Here is an 18,164-nt window from a genome sequence, read left to right on the forward strand (position 1 = left end):
AGCGCACAGAGGCACAGCCCCACCCCACCCTGGGGCCATAGGGAGAGGCCGGCAGACACCTGGAGTGAGCAGGCAAATATTGCACTGCCTGGGCCCTGGTAAATCCTCTGGGGAGTGCCAGGGTGCAGCAGGTGGGGCCAAGGGAGAAACCCAGCCCCAAAAGTGCTGGAGTCCCACTGGCCACATTAGGGAAATTTGCGAGCTGCAGCTGGCCTGCAGGCTGGGAGTTTGAGACCCCTGATTTAGGCCAATATGAATATTTTTTTCCACCATTAAATAACACAAAACATGCAACTAGAGTTAAATTCTGTGCCTAGTAGACAGTGATTAGTTAATATTCTAAATCCTTAACTTGGAAATGAAACAATGCACCATTTAAAATAGATGTGCAAGTTATTAGTTACACGAGCATTGGCTTGGTAAATCAATGCTAAAGAACACATGTTCAACCTAACAGCAATATGGAACACAAAATACACCCCATTTAGAAAAAAGCTCTGTAATATATGAAATCTTCCATGTATTTTACATAACACAGTCTGACCCAAAAAGACTATTACTTTTGTCTTTGCTTACTTCCTCTATTCTATCTAAACAAAACCATATTACAACAAACACCACTTCTTTCAACGTAAAAGACACATTTTTTTCTGTTTTTTTAACAACATTGGGTAGCTTCACCGAAATGAAACCTCAAAAAATTGGGTAGAAACTCATAAATGTTCCTCTCCACGGAAATCTTTAGTAAAAGGCGAAAGATTTATGCGATCTGAAGAGAAACCAGAGTATACCTCGCACTCCGCAGAAGGGCTGCCAGGGCAAGAGCCACATTTTACCATCTCACGGTGACTTCACTGACCGCGGCCGGAACCCCGCCTGTTTACAGCCCAGCGCACCGGCCCGATCACACCGCGCGGTCGCTCCTCGGAACCAGGCTCTCCGGGACCAAACCCGGCCCGCGCACCAGGGCGGCGGCGGAGGGTGCGCAATGCATTCTGGGGATGGAAATTAGCATTGCCGGGGAGGTGGGAGAGCGCAGGAGGAGCCCAGCCTCTGAGCTGCGGCTGCCGCTCCTGGGACGCGGCTCCGGGCGGGGCGGCGGCTCCCGGGATCCCAGCAGCTGCCCGGGCGCAGCCCCGCGCACTGGTTACCGGGGGCACCCGGGGCCGCGCGGGAGACGCCTCAGGCCGGGAGCCTGCGGGGCGGGCGGTGCAGCCGGGCTCGGGGCGCTGGTCGCTCCCGTTTGCCCGCGGGAAAGGGCCAGTGCAAGGGCCAGTGAGCTGGTAGGGCCGGACCGGCCATTGCCCGGAGCCTGCAGGGGGTCCCGCCCCCTGTGATCAGTACAGCCCGCCCGGAGCAGCAGAGAGCTCCCGGCTTGTGCCCAGCAACGTGCTCTGAGGCTCCGGGAAATGGTCTCTTGGGGCTGATTCTGCAATAGTTACTCCGGTTATGAGCACTTACGTTCCTGACTAGGACTCCTCACGTAAGTGCTCACCCAGGTAATGGTTGCCCAGTCTAGCTCCAGGGTTCTCAGACTAAGAACTGCAGTTAGGCGCAGCAAGTTATTAATGACTATTATTTAATATTTTTAATATGGCTACACCCAGCAGCTCCAATCAGGATCAGGGCCCCACTGCTCTGGGGCTAGACAAAGAGGTAGACAATGAATATTTTTAATAAGGCTGCACATGGCATCTGCCCCTGGCGCAGCGCCCACTCACGCTTCGTATCATTCTACCTCTGCCCAGGTTGCCCAATCTCCTGTTTGTTCCACGCCAGAGGCAGGAGGATGCTGAGTGGCTCAGCGCTGTGTCGCTCAGAGGCGCTCTTGTCTCTTCAGTGGCTTTGCCCAGCCAGGGCGGAGCATAGGTAACCGTGGCAACAACGGGCTCAGTTTCGGCCTTCAGGCCACACCGGCTCACGCGGCCGGAAAACGTACTTTTACGCGCTCCCTGGCGATTGGCTGGAATTGAGTTGTCCGTCATTCACCCTTGTCCAATTGGTTCGATGAGCTCAGTGTGGGGCTGGGCTCACGGTGGCGGGTAGCGGCATGGCGGACCGCGGCGCGTGGAGGGTGAGTGAACGGGGGCGTGCGGACGCGCGCACCGCCTGGGGCCCGTCGAGTGGTGATGACAGCGGGGGGGAGGGGTCCGCTCCTGGGCCAGGCCATCCCCCTCCGTCTCTAAGCGGCCTAGCTGGGCGCGGTGGCCTGCAGCGGGGTCACGGGACTCCTGCTAATACTGCCCCCGGGCGCCTGACCTCCTCCATGCGGGCTGCCAGCCCCGCTCCTGCGAGGGCAGGAGCATTACCCCAGTGTGCAGAGGGTGCAAGAACAGGGCCCAGCGCTCTGGCTACTGGCTCAGGTGTTCTGAGCAGTAGGAAACTCCCTGTTGCATGTTTCAGGATGAAGCTGATAAGGTAGAAGAATATTAGTATCCAAATTCTGTCCCTTAAAAAAAAGAGTCTTACCTTGAGCTGTTTACCACTGAATTGGTAGTAATGCAATAGCCTATGGCACCGCCTCACGAGACAGGGCCGCTTTGTCCCAACCTCTGTACAGTCGGACTCTTGGTTCCAGTTAGAGGAGTAAAGATGTAACAACAGCACAGTATTTAACCTCAAAACACAATACACTGAGACGGCATGTGGGGAAAATACCCCCATCAAGGCAGCTGAAATGAATGGGACAGGTTTGATTTCCCACCATGACAACATAGATCAGGCATTTTTAAACTCTCTTGTTCTTTACTACTAAGATCAAATATCAGGATTCTTCTCCTGCAGGTGTCTTCTTAATGTATTTTTTGCTATTTTACCAGCCTCCACGAACATGTGAGGATTATTGGTCTGAATGGAAACACTGTAAGGGCATCCGTAATTTATTCCATAATTATTATACGTATGGGGAAGCTCCCTCCTGTGAACAGTGGAAAATAGACTATGGCAATTGCAGAAAGTGGGAAAAAAGCAAAAGTCCAGATGCTAAGGTATGATGAATGCCAAACTGAAGACAGTATTAAGAATGGTAGAAAAAATAAATTGTGCATCATGCATGCAACATGGTCATCAGCATTAACCTTCCCCCACAAAAAATCTACTCAGCCACTCATACCACAGTAAAGAAAAAGAAGTAGATTTTTTCTAATTTATCAATATAAAGTACTTCCACAACTGAGTGGGCAAGAATGTCACAAGGCTGGTGTAATATATATATAAGAATAGTTATGTCAGTGATGAGAACAGGCCGTTTCCATGTTTGTGAGGTACTATGTAGATGTTGGATAATTTTCCAATACATGTAACTCTTGGGTTTGTTTTGTTTCTGGGAGAGGGGACTAACAACTGTAATATTTTAAGATTTTACAAATCCTTTAAAAATAATAAAATGTTGAGCCTAATTGCCTGCCACTGTCCTTTTCAATCCACAACCTTTTCTTCAAAACTGTAGAGGGGAAAATGTCTTGCTTTCTTCCCCATGCTAATCCACACAAAATGTTGCCACTAAAATCATCTTCCTCTCCTGTTGTTTTGACTATATCATCCCTTCTTCATCTCTCTCCACTAGCTCCCCATTATCTTATTTCAAATTAAAATTTTTGTCATTGCTTTTAAGAGCCAACATCCATCATTCATTCATCACAGTATACAGCTCTGACTTTGGAACCTTTCATGTTCTCCACCTTCTCCCTTCCACTCCATAAACAATGTCGGTCTTAATTTTCCCGTTTCCTTCTCCAGTGCCTGCCTTTTTTATGCTTCTATCGCCTGTGCTCACAATCTCACATCAGTTCTCTATATTTCTTGCATCATTCAAATCTCTCCTAGAAACCTCAGTTGTACTGTCTTGCCAATGAAAAGAGAATTTGAAAAAACACACCCTAACTTAATAGAATGCTATTAAAGCAGAAATAAATCATAGTGGTGTTAGTGCTACTATTATTAAAGTTTTGTTTATCAGAATCATTAACCCTAAAATTTCAAAATAACAATTGTGTTGCCAACTTGAGACAGTAGAGGGGCCTGATTTTAAGAGGGTGGACATCCAGCACTGTCTGAAAACAAGGCACTTTGAAAGCATCGACACCGAATGCCCCAAAATTGAGGCATTCAAAACCAATAGCTACTTTTGAACATGAAGGCCTTAAGGTTTGGGTTTTTGCCATAAAAAAGAATTATTTGTACAGGAATAGTCATACTTTTGGCCTTTTGCTATCTGTGTATGCTTTTAAACTTTTAATAGCAAACATTTTCTGCTATGACCTTTCCTTTTGTTGCCATTCCAAGCTGCTTTCATTTTAATATGGCAAATTAATTTTATATGCATCTTGGAAAAAGATCATTGGTAGAAGTAACTTGAGTGTGTGAGTAGCTAATGTTTATAATGTGCTTTGAAAATGCAGCACACCGAATGCTGAGTATTATATTGTCATGCATCGCAGGAATCCCTATGCAAGAGTGAAAGAGTCCGGATTCTGGAAAAACAGAAGTATGATCCAGTGTGGCAGCTGAGGAAGAGCCCACCAAGGGACTGGTACCTTCCTCTTGGTCAAGATAAACCAAAGTAATAAGACTACCTACCATATTTTGGCCCTCATATACCAGAAGATGTGAGGCCAATGCTATTTTTCTGCCATGTGACGGTGAAACAAGACTGTAGCCTCTAAAGGAGAAAAACTTCTCAGCTTATACTTCTGCTCACAGCAGTCCCTCACCTCATTAATGCCTATTTTGGAGTACATTTAATGGTGTTTAAGAAATGTCTTACTGAGATGTAAATATTTTAAAAGGATAGTTCAGGTGCGCAGTTTAATTCTTGTCTACTACAGTCCTCTGCCTTTCCCATTCATCCAGACAAGGACAATGCCTGCTGCTTTGAAGCAGCACACATTCACGGAGCCTGGCTGATCTTGCTATTAGAGCCCACCCCTCACTTGCTTCACATGGGCTAAGCATGCTGCCATTTATGGCATGCCCAAGACCAGACTAGCCAGATGAGGAATTAAAAAACCAAGCTAGCCCTCTCCATTGGCAATAGAGATTAGAGTCATCAGGACAGCCCACGCAGCTGGTATTTGAAAGTTTGTACAGATGCACTACTGTCATCCTTAACAGAGTGCTATGGGGCAGCAGACAGAAAATAAAGTTGACCTATACCAGCTGTTTGCCCCTGCAAAGTTATTCTCAGGCTGTTTTTGTTCTTAAATATGTTTGTGAAAGCATTAAAAGTTATCACAAAAATAAAGACTGCAGTGACTTTCAAAGATAAGTCTGATGGCTTTAAGCAAATTAGTTAAATGGAATCTCTTATCACATGCAGTATGAAAAGCTATATTTACTTTGTTGTGATATATATCATATCTGTTTTCCCCTTGACTTGTACACAGGCATCTCAACAAAACCTGAATTGGAGCTAAAGGAGAAATTGACAGTTATCTTCCCAGTACACTAGACTGACATGATTGCTTTAACAATTTTTCTTCATCGCATAATTATACTCTCAGGAACTATGGTTTGTCCAGAGTGAGGAATTGTTACTCAGGAATAAATGAAAGGGGAAAAAATATTCTATAAGTGAAAAAATAATGTTCACTAAAGCCACAGTTCTCTACATGGGACTGTGCTTCAGTTTCTGGCACAAAAATACAGTACTGTAGAACCCTGTTTAACTGGTCTAATTGGGACCAGGGCCAGATCAGATAATCAAAACTGAATAAACCAGGGAATGGGAAAATGCTATGCCGCAGCACCATCTAATGGCTACAGGAGAGATTGCCCACTTCTGGCCCTGGGGTCACGATTGTTTGGTAAATGCAGAGAGCCGGCTAAGGGAAGGTTAGATCAATGGAGTTCTAAAGTATTTTGTTTTTATTGGAAGTTTTATTGTCAAGATGGCCAGTTATAAGAAGAAAGGGAACAAGGACAGGTGGTGTTTTTCTTTTCTTTTGACAGCCATCTGCCTAGGGATGTTTGAAAAAGCAAAATAAATAGTCTAGTCGCATCCCACTGTGTCATCCTTTAATGCACTGCGTATCTCCTGTCAGCTGCATGGCAGTCTCTTCCGATCTCACTGTGTGTACACTTTGGTAATGTCGATGCATTTCCCTTCAGGAGCCTCATAGCCAGGAACCTGTGGTGTGTAACTAGGCCCCTCTTTCTCAAAGGGAAACAAGTCCTTATCTCGTCTTATTGCTGCTTGGTAAAGTTCTTCTGATTCGAGACGCAATTCCTCTAGTGCCTCCTGCTGAGCTGCCATAAGAGACTTCAGTGTTTCCATCTCTGCCTCATGTTCTTTCTGCTTGTACAGGGCCCATTTCTTCAGGAGCAGGGCTCGCCTTTCATTCTCCTCAAAGGACAATGGGGAGATCTCTCGCACTCTGACAAACATGAAAGAACAAGATAACATTATAACACAGAAGCTGCTCGCATCCCAAAGAGCAAGCATTTAACAAAAACTACAGTGAGATACAAAAAGGCAAGTTGGCCCAAACACACAGTACTCTGGATTGCCTTTATGTAGGGTCTTTCATTGGAGGATACTACAGCACTATCTAAGAGCAAATTCCACTTGCCCATTGATCTGTTTGTTTCTAAATGAACAAGTAACATATCATTCATATTATTTCAATTGCCACCACAGGGAGAGTGGGTGAGAAGATTTTGTATCTAAGCTGATGCATTTTGTGGCAATTTGCAAGATTCCTTTACAAACATTCCTCAATACACCTGAGGTAGTTACCTTTTTTAAAGGTAAGAAAACAGGAGGTTAAAGACTTGCCCAAGGTAATTAGAGAGACCAGGTGGGTGAGGTAATATACGCTTTCAAGCCACACAGCTTTTCTTCAGGTCTGGGAAAGGAACTCCCAGGTCACAGAAAAATGCAGGGTGGAACAGATGGTTTAGCATAAGTAGTTAGCACATAATGTAAGGGAGCTTAAATTCATTATTCTGCTAGATTCTACAAATAATGATTTATGGCTCATTATAACAATCTGTAACCCACTAACCCAGGGGTTCTCAACCTATCTATCATTGTGGGCCCATGGAGTTTGAGAACCACAGCGCCCCTCCCCAACCCAAAATCCCCTTTGCCCAGCACCCCCTGCCCAGACACCCATCCACAGAGGGGGGACAGGAGCGAGCAGCTGGCACCCGCACCCCATGAGGCTCGGCTGCCTAAAGCCTGCTGCAGCACCCTCACAAATCCCTACTTTCCAGTGCTCCCCCCAGCCCCACAAACCTGCCCAGAGACCTGCTCTTCCACACCCTGTCCCCTGCAGCACTCACCAGCCCCCTGCTGGCAGAAGTGCTCCAGCAGGCTGCCAGATGCTGTCTCCCCCTCAGCCAGACCTGCCTCCATTCAGACCAGAATGGCAAATTTTGAATTTTTATTTTTTTTAGCATGCAGCTGGGCTACAGCTCTGTGCTAACTGGGCTGCATACAGCCTGCCCACAGGCTGCCCACTGCATTAACCCCATATTTTTGTTTTATGACTGCATAGGTGTTAATGGGCTTCTCTATCTTGAATGGTCCCTGTGACGGAGTGGGGGGTTTTCTTGGTTTTTTTTTTTTGTTTTCTAGTGGGTTGCATTCAGAGGGAGTGGGACTCAGTGTCCCCAGGTGTTTCTGGGGACTTTCTAGGAGGGAGGAAGGGAGCGAACGGGGAAGCTGCCCCCTCCCCCGGCAGGCAGGGCCACCCAGAACGCAGGAGTTTTAGGGGCTGCAGGGCTCTGGGCTAAGGGGACCCCGGGGCCCTGGCCTGCAGCCCTAAAGCCCCTTTCAGAATGCGGCCCTGCGAGCATGGGCCAGAGGACTCAGGAGGAGCAGGGGCAGCCGTGCAGCCAGCGGCCGGACAGAAGTGGCGCTTTCAACCTTCAAAGCTGGCCGGAGAGAAGTGGTGCTTTGAAGGAGAAAGTCCTCTGGCCTGTGCTTGCAGGACTGCATTCCAAAAGGGGCTTTAGAGCTGCAGGGCAGGGACCCCTTAGCCGAGGGCCCTGCAGCCCCTAAAGCCCCTGCGTTCTGGGTGGCCCTGCCTGTTGGGGGTGGGGGGCAGCTCCCAGAATCACAGCCATAGGGGCGGTGCCGCACTGCGCAGAGCTACCTGCACATGCCCAGCACCAAAACAGGAGCTGCCCAGGTAAGTGCTCTGCACCTCCTGCCTATGTCAGACCTGAGCCTCCTCCCCCACCTCCACTCTGAGCACCCTCCCACACCCCGCATCCCACCCTGAGCACCCTCCCACACCCTAACTCCCTCCCAGACCCCACACCACATCCTGAGTGCCCTCCCACACCCTAACTCCTTCCCAGACCCCGCACCCCCGACCCCAGGGTTAGACAGGGGCACCTCCCCACCACAGTATATAATGCCTTTGTCTGCCCCCCAAAAATGTCCTTGGAACCTAACCCCCCACATTTATATTAAATCTTATGGGAGAATTGGATTCGTTTAACATCGTTTCACTTAAAGTTGCATTTTTTCAGAAACATAACTACAACATTAAGTGAGGAGTTACTGTAGGGGGTAGTTCACTATTATCTGCACCTCTCCAGTTCATTATCAACCCCAAGGTAAAAGGTGGCAGTTCTCTATACCGTGAAGCATCCAAAAACTTGAATGGTGTTACAAAATCCTCAATGGGAATCATTTCCTGGGCAGCTTTTTCCATCTTTTTTATCTTTTTCTTCATACGGTCCTTTTGTGCTTGTTCTCTCCTTGGATCTACCTTCTTTTTCTTCCTCGGTTCTGCTCTAGTGGAGGAAATTAATTTAAAAATTTTGTATCTGTGTATACACATGTAATACTTAATACTTTATTTTCATTTCTATATTAAACCCATCCCAGAATAAAAGGCTGTGTCTAATAGGGAATATTTTTCTATACATACTGGAAATTTGAGAAGCATTCTTGCAGCAAATCAATATAAACTGTAATATAGTACCTTTTCTTATATCAATCTATACACAGAAGAATAATACTTAACACTTTACAATCAAACATTAACAAAGTAGTCCTCACAGCACTCCTATGAAGTATCATGCCCATTTTACAGATAGGGAAACCAAGAGAGTGGGTCAGTGACTTGCACAATGCTACAGAATAAGTCAATGGCAGTCAGTCGTAGAACTCCCGTGTTCCTGGTTGGTGTTTAAGGAAGCAGCAGGCTTGGTGGATTGTACCACACACACAGTATAGGCAGACAGGTTTTATATTTAGATGTTGGCTTGAAACAGAAGTCATACAGTATTTTAGCTGCTAACTACAGAGTCATTTTAACCAAGTTGTATTAAGAAAAGGGTGGCATGCAAACTGATACTACACATCTATAAATGTAAAAAAGTGCATTAAAATATTTTTTAGTGCAACTAGTGCCACATTTCAACTACTGTTCAAATGGAAAAACCGGAATGCTGTTTAAACCAGAAAATCTCCAAACATACACTTTTACATTACATGCCTTCATAACTGAGGAATTATGAGTAAATACAACTAACTGTAAACTAAAATTTTATTCAGAGCATTAGCTACATATATGGGAATTAAACACTACACTGAGCCTAATAGTTCTACCTTTTTTAATACCTATGCCTCATAATGTAGAAATATATATGTGCACATATTCATTTGAATAATTTAAATTTTCCTAACTTCCTGTAAGGAGGATGGGAACATCTGAAAACTATTCTATGAAAGACAATGTAAGTTGCATTTTACCTCATGGGGAGGGACGCCTGAAATGCCAGCATAGAAGTCTGCCAATGGTTTCCCCGAAAATGAATGGTCCAGGACAGCTGAAAACTAAAAAGACAAAAAGGAATACAAAGCATGAGAAGAATCAAATTATGTTAATATATAGCTTTTGTATACTGCCTTTTATTAGTGATTCCACTTGCAGGCATACATTATAATGAATAAGCTTCAGTCCATCCTCAACTGTTTGAGCCAGTAGCGGGGCATGGCACAAACTCAACTGTAACAAACATTAACCCTTTCAGCTCAATAACAGTCCAAATTTTGCACTGTATGAAAGTCTAAAACCACAAGGGGGGAAAATCCCTTTTAAAAAAAAAATCACAACTTAATTATGTCTCAAATTCAAATGACTGTATTTGAAAAATAAAAATAACTGATTCTACAAACTAGGCAGTATTTTCAGCTTCATTTTTAGGAACAGAGTGATGCAGTTTCTCAAGGTCTACAGAGGATATGAAGTCTGCTACAAAAGAAACACAATCTGTCAAAGTTTGGGTCACCAATTTGTCTGTGCCCTTCTGCTTAAGCACAGATTAAGTCTGCTGGTACCACGACCGTCCCTCTCAATCCAAGCAGGTGTCCAACTCTTTTCCAAAAGCTCCATCCTGATGACAAGGAACATGTATCACATGCTGGGACTGCTGCTTCCAGGAAGGCAAAACACCCACAATTGGCAGTGAGGATAGCCAGGCAGATCCAGACGGTGCACCAAACGAAAGGCCAGGAATATCAACCAGGGCCGCGCTTATGGAAGGCACCGGCGGGACATGACGCCCGGGCGGGCCCTGCTGGCTCCGGGCTCGGATCAGAGCATCGCCTGCAGGGGCTTAGTGGCTACTACGCCTCTCCATCACTCACGGGCGTGGCCGCTCTGCCCAAGGGGGCCCCGCGTGCCCGGCATTCCTCGCGCCAGGACACCCCGTGCAGCGAGGGGGCGTTGCCGGGGGGCTCGGGCCGGGCAGGAGGTGGTGTCACGGCGGCCACATGTGCCGGCTAGAGGAGGCCAGGGTGGGGACCGGCCGGCGAGCCCCAGGGCAGGAGCCCGGGGGGATCCCTGGCCCTACCTGAGCAGGGAGCTCCCCGCTCCGCCCCGGACTCTGGGGAGCAGGCGCACCGCCCCGCAGGCTGCCGCCAGCATGGTTCGTGCGGGGCCTGGGCACCTCTCCAGCAGCGGCTCCTCTTAGCGCCCCGCCAGTGCGGTGCGCCAGCAACTGCGGCCGGCTGCAAACCTGATCCCCCCCACCCCTAGTTCCGCCTCGCGAGGAATCCGGCCCTGGGCGCAGAGCAGCGTGGGAAGCCGGCGCAGAATCTCACTGCCTGAGGAGGGCCAGTGGCTTAAAGCGGGGGAAAGAGGCGCTTTACATTGGTAGCAGGGCTGCTACGGGACAGTGCAGGACTCACGTGGGGCTGAAGGGGGCGCTCGAGGAGAAAGTACAGGCGAGTCTGATGCTGAACCCCTGGATCCTGAAAACCTAGAATCCTCTCAACTCCTCTAGTGACTGGTCACTGACCCACCTGCAGCCCAAACACACGGAACCCTAGAGTCCAGTCCCTGCAGTCTGGACATCTGAAACCCTCTTAAACCCAATGCCTCTGGAGTAATCACCAAATACTTGGCTCCCTAAACCCCCTGCAGTCAGTAGCTGCCCCTGTTTGAGAATATGATACAGCATGTCTTACCCTTGTACTCCAAGGGTGTCCCCAAACACAGCTATTAATATTTGAAATAAAACAAAAGCTAGTAGCAAGTACCGAGGGGGTGTGGGTGGGGAATCAGGTGACAATCTGAAAAGTACAGGAGTGGCACCTTAGAGACTAACAAATTAATTTGAGCATAAGCTTTCATGGGCTACAGTGATTGAGGGAGGTGGAATGAGCTAAAAAAAATCAAGAGGATTAATATATTTGCATGGAAAAAAATCTTAATTAAATATCTGACTATGAACGATGCACAGATTAGACTCCCACAGATGAAATCCTGAACCCATTCAAGTAAATGGGAGTATTGACTGTAATGCCAATAGGGTCACTAATTCATCCTGAGTATCAAAATAAAAACGTTTTCCTTCAACTGCTCTTCCAAAATATTTGAATAATTCAAGTCCTTCACTGAAGGCCTTTCTGAAATTAGTTAGCAGTTTTCAAACTGGCTTTCTGGAAATAAGCCACTGAAGGGATCAAATTTGAGCTACTGGTTACCAAATATAGGGCCTGACCCCACAAGACTTTAACTGTGTACATAATCACTCACATACATCTGTGTTTAGAGAATTGAATGCTGGGATGCTACATATAATCCTCCACCCCCTTTGACGTGACTGGCACACAAATTCTTTAATCCTGTAGCTGGACACATTATGTTCCAACACACCTACTTTTTTCCTACCATTTGGATGATGATGTATAAGTATTCAAAGTCAGTTTCCCTTCCTCCTCCTCCACACAATGCTCTCAGCTTTTTAAATATAAAAAAAGGAAGAATTCAAAATACTTCATTGAAACTCATTGTGCAGGATTCTTTAGCTGAAATGGAGATAACTGAAAATACAGAATTTGGAGCATAAATTAAAATTGTGTCTGACATCCCATTCCTGGAGTTAAATCATGGCTTCATGTAAATCAATGGAAGTTTTGCCACTGACTTCAGTGGGACTAGGATTTCACCCCTGAATTCCAATACCAGTACCTAGCACTGGACAGTCACCAATAAATAGAGCATAAATACCTATTTACACAGGACTTTAAGGGAGATAAATCTAGAGTCTTATCACATGATTTAAAGTTTTGCACAATTCCAAAGTTTTTATCATGCAAAAACAGGGCAACACATTAATGGGAATATGCTACAAAAGAGTTAAAAGTGAGTGTGATTAATATGCTACTTAGGCCACTCATGAAAAAGTAAACAACCAGACTCCTCCAGCTTCACAGCATTGTACATTATTTGTAGGGGAAGAGAGAGGCAAGCAGAAGAGGGCAGACTAGATGATCTACTGCGTGTTTTTGTCTCTGATTTTCTGATGCTTAGAACTATGAACAATTTATGGACAATCACAAAGTTTCCCTAAAGAAAGTAAAATTGCCCTAGCTTATGAAAAAAGAACAGTAAATGCAAAGTGTAGTTATTCATCTAACAAACATTTTTGTTTATGAAATAACTGTAGAGAAAACAACATTATAGCAAAGTAAATTATGTGAGCATCAGCTACAAAGGTAATAACATATATCTTGTGTCTAGACATAGTTAAGAGTATGTACTGGCAAGTTTATTATGTTCTTGATACAGTTACATAATGATGTATGTGGTAGCATAAAGTTTCACACTGGGTACCCAATGTCCCATTATAGGGATATTTACCTAGTGCTGCTAAATTCGGCCTATTTAGAGACCCATGATAAAGGGACACTGTTTTACATAATTAAAAATTCAACATATACCTCACCTTTTGCCCTGGTCCTGCAAACACTTGCACACCTGTGGTCCCCGTGAACTGAAGGAGTGTAGTGTTTGCAGGATTGAAGTCCAGGTTATTGAAAGTTATTTTCCTTTTAGTATCTAAATGTTCTTTTTCCTGTTCATGTTGTTGGTTTGATTTTTGCATTTCTCTCAGCTTTGCCAGTGACAATGGACTAGTCAGTTTCACTTACAGCACAATGCAATTGTCACTCAACCCAGATCTTCCGCCAACTGTACCGGGGGGTCACTCAGCCCAGACCTCCCCACACCCCATCTCTGCCCCAGGGGTGGGTCACGCAACCCAGATCTTCCCTCATCTCTGCCTGGGGAATGTTTGTGTCAATCAGTCGACACCTTCTCCCATCTCTGCAGGGGGAGAGGGATATCGTTCAACCCCCAGATTTGCCCCCATTTCTAACCCCAGCTCAGACCTTCCCTCATCTCTGCCGGGGGGTCACTCAAGCCAGACTTGCCCCATCTCTGCTCGGGGGAGGGGGTGTCACTCCTCCCAACCTAGACCTGTGCATCTCTGCTGTTGGGGGTCCCTCAACCCGGACCCGCCCCATCTTTGCCCGGGAGGGGCACTGGGGCCGGACTCCCCGCAGCGCGTCGCTCCGCCCAGACCGACCCCTGGCCCCACGCGGGAGCGGCGGCGGTCCGGGGCGCTGGTTTCTCCCGCCTTCTGCAGGCGGGGGGAGCCGGGCTCGGGGCGGCTGTTTCTCGCCGGGCCAGTTAGGCGGTTGCCCGGCGCAGACTTCCGGCGTTGCCGGGGAGCCGCTGGGACCCGAGCGGGGGATGCGGCCGGGAGGAGGTGCCTGGGGCAGGGCCGGGGCCGGGGCCGTGGCCTGGGGATGGAGCGGCGCTAAGGCGGCTCCGGCCGGGGCAGGGGCCGGCCAGCGCGGAGAGCGGAGCGAGGCGAACCAGGCTGCTGGCTGCTGCTGAGCAAGCCGCCGCCTCTCGGACAGCCCGGAGCCGCCGCCGCCCGGGGGTCCCGGGGGCACGGGCCGGGGGGGGGGCACGGGCCGGGGGACAATGAAGCTCCTGAAGCCGACCTGGGTCAATCACAATGGTGAGTGCGGGGCCCGGGGTGTCCCGGGCTCGTTGTCCCTGGCCGGCGGGGCGGAGCCGGTGCCGGGGCGCCCCAAGGGGCGAGTCCCGTGGGTGCGTGCGGGGGCACCGGGCCCGGGGAGGGCTCTGCGCGCGTGAACTTCGCCGTGAACCCGCTGAAAGTAACAACCCCCCGCCCCGTGTCCCAAAGCAGCGCCCTTGACTCCAGCCCCAGTGCTCTGTGCGCCCCCCGAGAGCGACTCTCATTGGAGGATGAGACGCTGCGCTTGGAAAGAGGGACAGTTTGGTTTGGTGGGGAAAGCTGTCGTGATAGGATCTTCGTGGTTAAGGGGCATGCCAGTCTTTGATCGCGAGGGTGTATGTGTGAAAAGACGAATGCACTGTGCAGATTTGAAGCTACTTTGTTACTCTTAGTTAAAGTTAAACATTTACAAGCGTTTTGCACTTTAATAGCCCATGGGGTTTGTGATTTTGCTTTTCCTCTAAAGCGAATGAGATGTAGCTGTTACTGAGCGTAAACTAATCCCTAAGCGCATCTGTTTTTAGCAGCTGCAACACTGTAGCAGATATGAAGAGATGTGGTATAGCTTGTTTCCAAATAACAAGATAAGGATACATTCTTTGGCATGAGTAAAGTGTCTGGAAATCTGCTTTTCTTGGCTCGTTGTGGATTTTTATACATTTGGAAGGTTGAGAGAAATAAGATGCAGATAGCTTGCTAAAGTAAATGGAATGAAAATAAAACGAAACTATGTTTGCTAGAGAAACATGGTTTCCAAAATTCAGACATTGGCTTGCAACTCTGCATAGCAAAAATGTCTGCCAGGAGATCTGTGAGCTGTTCTGTCAAGCAGGGCTAATCTGTTTCTTTCCGAGGCCCCTCAACATGCTGAAAAAAATTCCAGGGCCCATCTGTGCCACAACAACAGTTTTCCTACATATCCAGTAGATTAAAAGCCAAGGCCAGCGTTAGGTGATAGGAAGCAGGGCAGTTGCCCAGAGGGCCTCGTGAAGCTTAGACTGTGCCTACACTGCCATTTTCAGCGCTAAAACTTTAGTTATTCAGGGGTGTGAAAAAACACCCCCTTGAGCGACAAAAGTTTTAGACAGCAGCTCTTGGTGATAAAGCTACCATTCTGGGTGGGTTTTTTTTTAATCACCGGGAAAGCTCTCCCCCAGTGATAAAGCGTGACTACTCTGCCCACATCACAATGCTGCCGTAGCCGTGCTGTAACGTGGGGAGTACAGACATACCCTAAGTTGCTCTGGCTTCAGTTTTCAGCTGTTGGTGGGTCTTGGGCTTTGACTCTTTGCCCTGGGCCCCAGAAAGTTTAACCTAGCCCCGATCTCTGGTTTATTTTGGTGGATCCCCAAAACCTGCTCGTAGCCCTCCAGTGGGCCCCGGACCCTTAGTTGAGAACTACTGCTGTGAAAAACAGAATGATGTACTCTATTTTGTTTCACAAGCATAGTTGCAGTTTTCATTCAGGGAAACCTTTGACATAGTGAAAAGAATATAAAGGCACCAAATTGTGGATTTCTTGGCTTTCACACTGGATAGTGAAATGGTGTCATTCAGTGGCTGCATTGTAAGAAGCCTGAGCTGGTTATAAGTATTCAGTACAAATATTCATGAATTTAGTGCTTATGAAAGTGAAGAGTAGTCGGTTGAACAAAGCATACTTTGAATTAGCATGCAAGAGATGTACAGATTTCCACATACCTCTATTCCATTCTGGGCCTTGTGCTTAAAATTTATAGAAGTTCTGCACAAATGGGTACTAACCTGAGGCCACCAAAATAATTTTTGTTTTAATCAGTTGTTTTGTATATTTATGTCTCCAGATGTGTCAAGTTGCTGCACTTGCCCATTATACTTCCTGTAATTCAGCCCATAATACATAGTTGTGGAAGAATAGTATCCTGATATATTGCCCCACATACTATATATTTTTCAGAATGTATGTGCACATGAACAGTAGCATCAGATTCTATACTAAGATTAAGAAGTCATTGCTTTTAAACTGTCTTGTCTGCCACTTCTGTAATTACATTCTCATAGTGGTTTGCGAGCTATGATATATCTTGATCTTCAAGAATAAAGTGTTCCTAGTGAGATATAAGTTAATGTACATTTGCAGAGGAATGCTGTAATTTCTTACCAACATTTTTTTATCAGAGTACAATCAGTAGCAAACAAACAACTTAGTGTCTAAATTATTACATCACAATGATGTGAGTGGAACAAGTATTGGTCATGTAAAGAGTTAATTTTGCATGTTCAAACTCTGCCCATATACAGGTACTTTTTTATAATTTGTTCTGCATATACTTTTATTTTGACAATGCAATTTACACCATAATATAAAGTTTTAGAAACTTGAACTCATTTCTTTCAGGTGACTGATATCTAGAGTAAACTGAGTATTGTTCAAATTGGACAATGTTGGGGTTCTTAAAGCTGGTTTATTGTATGGTTTATTAGAGAGACCAAGTAGGTGAGGTAATATCTTTTATTGGGCCAACTTTTGTTGGTGAGAGAGACATGCTTTTGAGCTTCACAGAGTTCTTCTGGTCTTCTAAGTTAGCATAAAACTGTAGTTAAATTGTAGGTTTTATGATTAATTTTGACCTCAATCCTGCAGACACTTACAGACATGCTTAACTTGGATAGATATTCCATGCTTGAATAAAACGAGTACAACAGTAGGAATATACTACCGACCACCTGACTAGGATGGTGACAGTGATTGTGAAAGACCCAGGGAGATTAGAAAGGTTATAAAAACAGAAAACCCAATAATAATGGGGGATTTCAACTAACCCATATTGACTGGGAACATGTCACCTCAGGATGGGATGAAGAGAGAAAATTTCTAGACACTATTAATGACTGCTTCTTGGAGCAGCTAGTCCTGGAACCAACAAACAGAGAGGGAATTTTTGATTTAGTCCTAAGTGACGCGCGGGATCTGGTCCAAGAGGTGACTGTAACTGAACCATTTGGTAATAGCAACCATAATGTGATTAATTTAATATTCTATGGTGGCGGGGGAAAGGGAGGATGTCAAAGAAGCCCACCACAGTAGCATTGAACTACACGAAAATGAGGAGCCCAGTTGAACAGAAACTAAAAGGAACAGTCACGAGAGTAAAATGCCTGCAAGCTGGATGGAAACTTTTAAAAAATCACTGTAACAGAGGCTCAAATTATATGTATAACCCAAATGGGAAGAAAAATAAAACAGCCACCATGGCTAACCAACAGAGTAAAAGAGGTGTTTAGAGACAAAAAGGCATATTTTACAAATTGGAAGTCAAATCGTACTGAGGAAAATAGAAAGGAATATAAACTCTGGCAAGTCAAGTGCAAAAGTATAATTAGGCAGACCAAAAAAGATTTGAAGAGCAACTATTAAGAGACAAACTAACAGCAATTTTTTTTGAAGTATATCATAGGCAGGACGTCTAGCAAACAATCAGTAGTGCCACTGGATGATCAAGGTGCTAAAGGAGCACTCCAGGAAGACAAGGCCATTACAGAGCAGCTAAATTAATTCTTTCCATGAGTCTTCTCTGCAGAGGATGTGAGGGAGATTCTTACATGTGAGCTATTCTTTTTAGGTGATACATCTGAGGAACAATCCCAGATTGAGGCATCAATAGAGCAGATTTTGAAACAAATGGATAAGTTAAATAGTAATAAGTCACCAAACACCAGGATGATATTCACCCAAAAGTTCTGAAGGAACTCAGATTTGAAATTTCAGAACTAATAATTGTGGTATATAACCTACTGCTTAAATCAGCCTCTGTATTAGATGAGTGGCAGATAGCTAATGTAATGACAATTTTTAAAAAAGGCTCCAGAGGCAATCCTGGCAATTA

The 18,164-nt window shown here is 46.0% G+C and overlaps 3 protein-coding genes and 1 non-coding gene across 8 annotated transcripts in view; 2 read left to right on the forward strand and 2 right to left on the reverse strand.

The window, feature by feature from the left end:
• Window positions 1-673: 673 nt before the first annotated feature.
• LOC116823001 (U5 spliceosomal RNA) lies at window positions 674-789 on the reverse strand. The gene has a single exon (XR_004373299.1). It is a non-coding gene; the product is annotated as a U5 spliceosomal RNA (small nuclear RNA).
• Window positions 790-1,327: 538 nt separating this feature from the next.
• Window positions 1,328-5,998, forward strand: C22H22orf39 (chromosome 22 C22orf39 homolog). 5 transcript variants are annotated; one of them, XM_075060161.1, is made up of 4 exons: window positions 1,328-1,656; window positions 2,820-2,987; window positions 4,440-4,561; window positions 5,385-5,998. In XM_075060161.1, the coding sequence occupies exons 1-4, from the start codon at window positions 1,594-1,596 to the stop codon at window positions 5,401-5,403; spliced, it is 372 nt and encodes a 123-aa protein (XP_074916262.1). In that variant the 5' UTR covers window positions 1,328-1,593; the 3' UTR covers window positions 5,404-5,998. The 5 variants fall into 5 exon arrangements, with proteins under 5 accessions (XP_074916262.1, XP_032632923.1, XP_074916263.1 ...); XM_075060162.1 differs by lacking the exon at window positions 1,328-1,656 and adding an exon at window positions 1,910-2,074; XM_032777051.2 differs by lacking the exon at window positions 1,328-1,656 and adding an exon at window positions 2,151-2,418.
• On the reverse strand, window positions 5,843-10,959 carry MRPL40 (mitochondrial ribosomal protein L40). The gene is made up of 4 exons (XM_032777020.2): window positions 10,816-10,959; window positions 9,713-9,796; window positions 8,593-8,748; window positions 5,843-6,374 (listed from the first exon to the last, which is right to left on the reverse strand). Exons 1-4 carry the CDS (start codon window positions 10,887-10,889, stop codon window positions 6,065-6,067), a joined length of 624 nt encoding a protein of 207 aa, XP_032632911.1. The 5' UTR covers window positions 10,890-10,959; the 3' UTR covers window positions 5,843-6,064.
• Window positions 10,960-14,192: 3,233 nt separating this feature from the next.
• The window catches only part of HIRA (histone cell cycle regulator), a 65,787-nt gene continuing 61,815 nt past the window's right edge, over window positions 14,193-18,164 (forward strand). The window contains exon 1 of the mRNA XM_032776999.2: window positions 14,193-14,277. Coding sequence (XP_032632890.1) covers window positions 14,241-14,277 — 37 coding nt within the window. The 5' untranslated portion in view covers window positions 14,193-14,240. The remainder of the gene's footprint in view (window positions 14,278-18,164) is intronic.

The sequence above is a fragment of the Chelonoidis abingdonii genome, chromosome 22 (genome assembly GCF_003597395.2).
Source record: "Chelonoidis abingdonii isolate Lonesome George chromosome 22, CheloAbing_2.0, whole genome shotgun sequence".
NCBI classification, from domain to species: domain Eukaryota; kingdom Metazoa; phylum Chordata; order Testudines; family Testudinidae; genus Chelonoidis; species Chelonoidis abingdonii.

Excerpts from the sequence above, each read along its gene's own strand:
- C22H22orf39 (XM_075060161.1), top strand. The coding sequence starts at position 1,594 with ATGGCTACACCCAGCAGCTCCAATCAGGATCAGGGCCCCACTGCTCTG. Across the intron at positions 1,657-2,819 it reads CTCTGGGGCTAGACAAAGAG|CCTCCACGAACATGTGAGGA; the intron begins GTAGACAATGAA and ends CTATTTTACCAG. Across the intron at positions 2,988-4,439 it reads GCAAAAGTCCAGATGCTAAG|GAATCCCTATGCAAGAGTGA; the intron begins GTATGATGAATG and ends CATGCATCGCAG.
- MRPL40 (XM_032777020.2), bottom strand. The coding sequence starts at position 10,889 with ATGCTGGCGGCAGCCTGCGGGGCGGTGCGCCTGCTCCCCAGAGTCCGG. Across the intron at positions 9,797-10,815 it reads GCGGGGAGCTCCCTGCTCAG|TTTTCAGCTGTCCTGGACCA; the intron begins GTAGGGCCAGGG and ends TTGTCTTTTTAG. Across the intron at positions 8,749-9,712 it reads CAGGCGTCCCTCCCCATGAG|AGCAGAACCGAGGAAGAAAA; the intron begins GTAAAATGCAAC and ends TTCCTCCACTAG.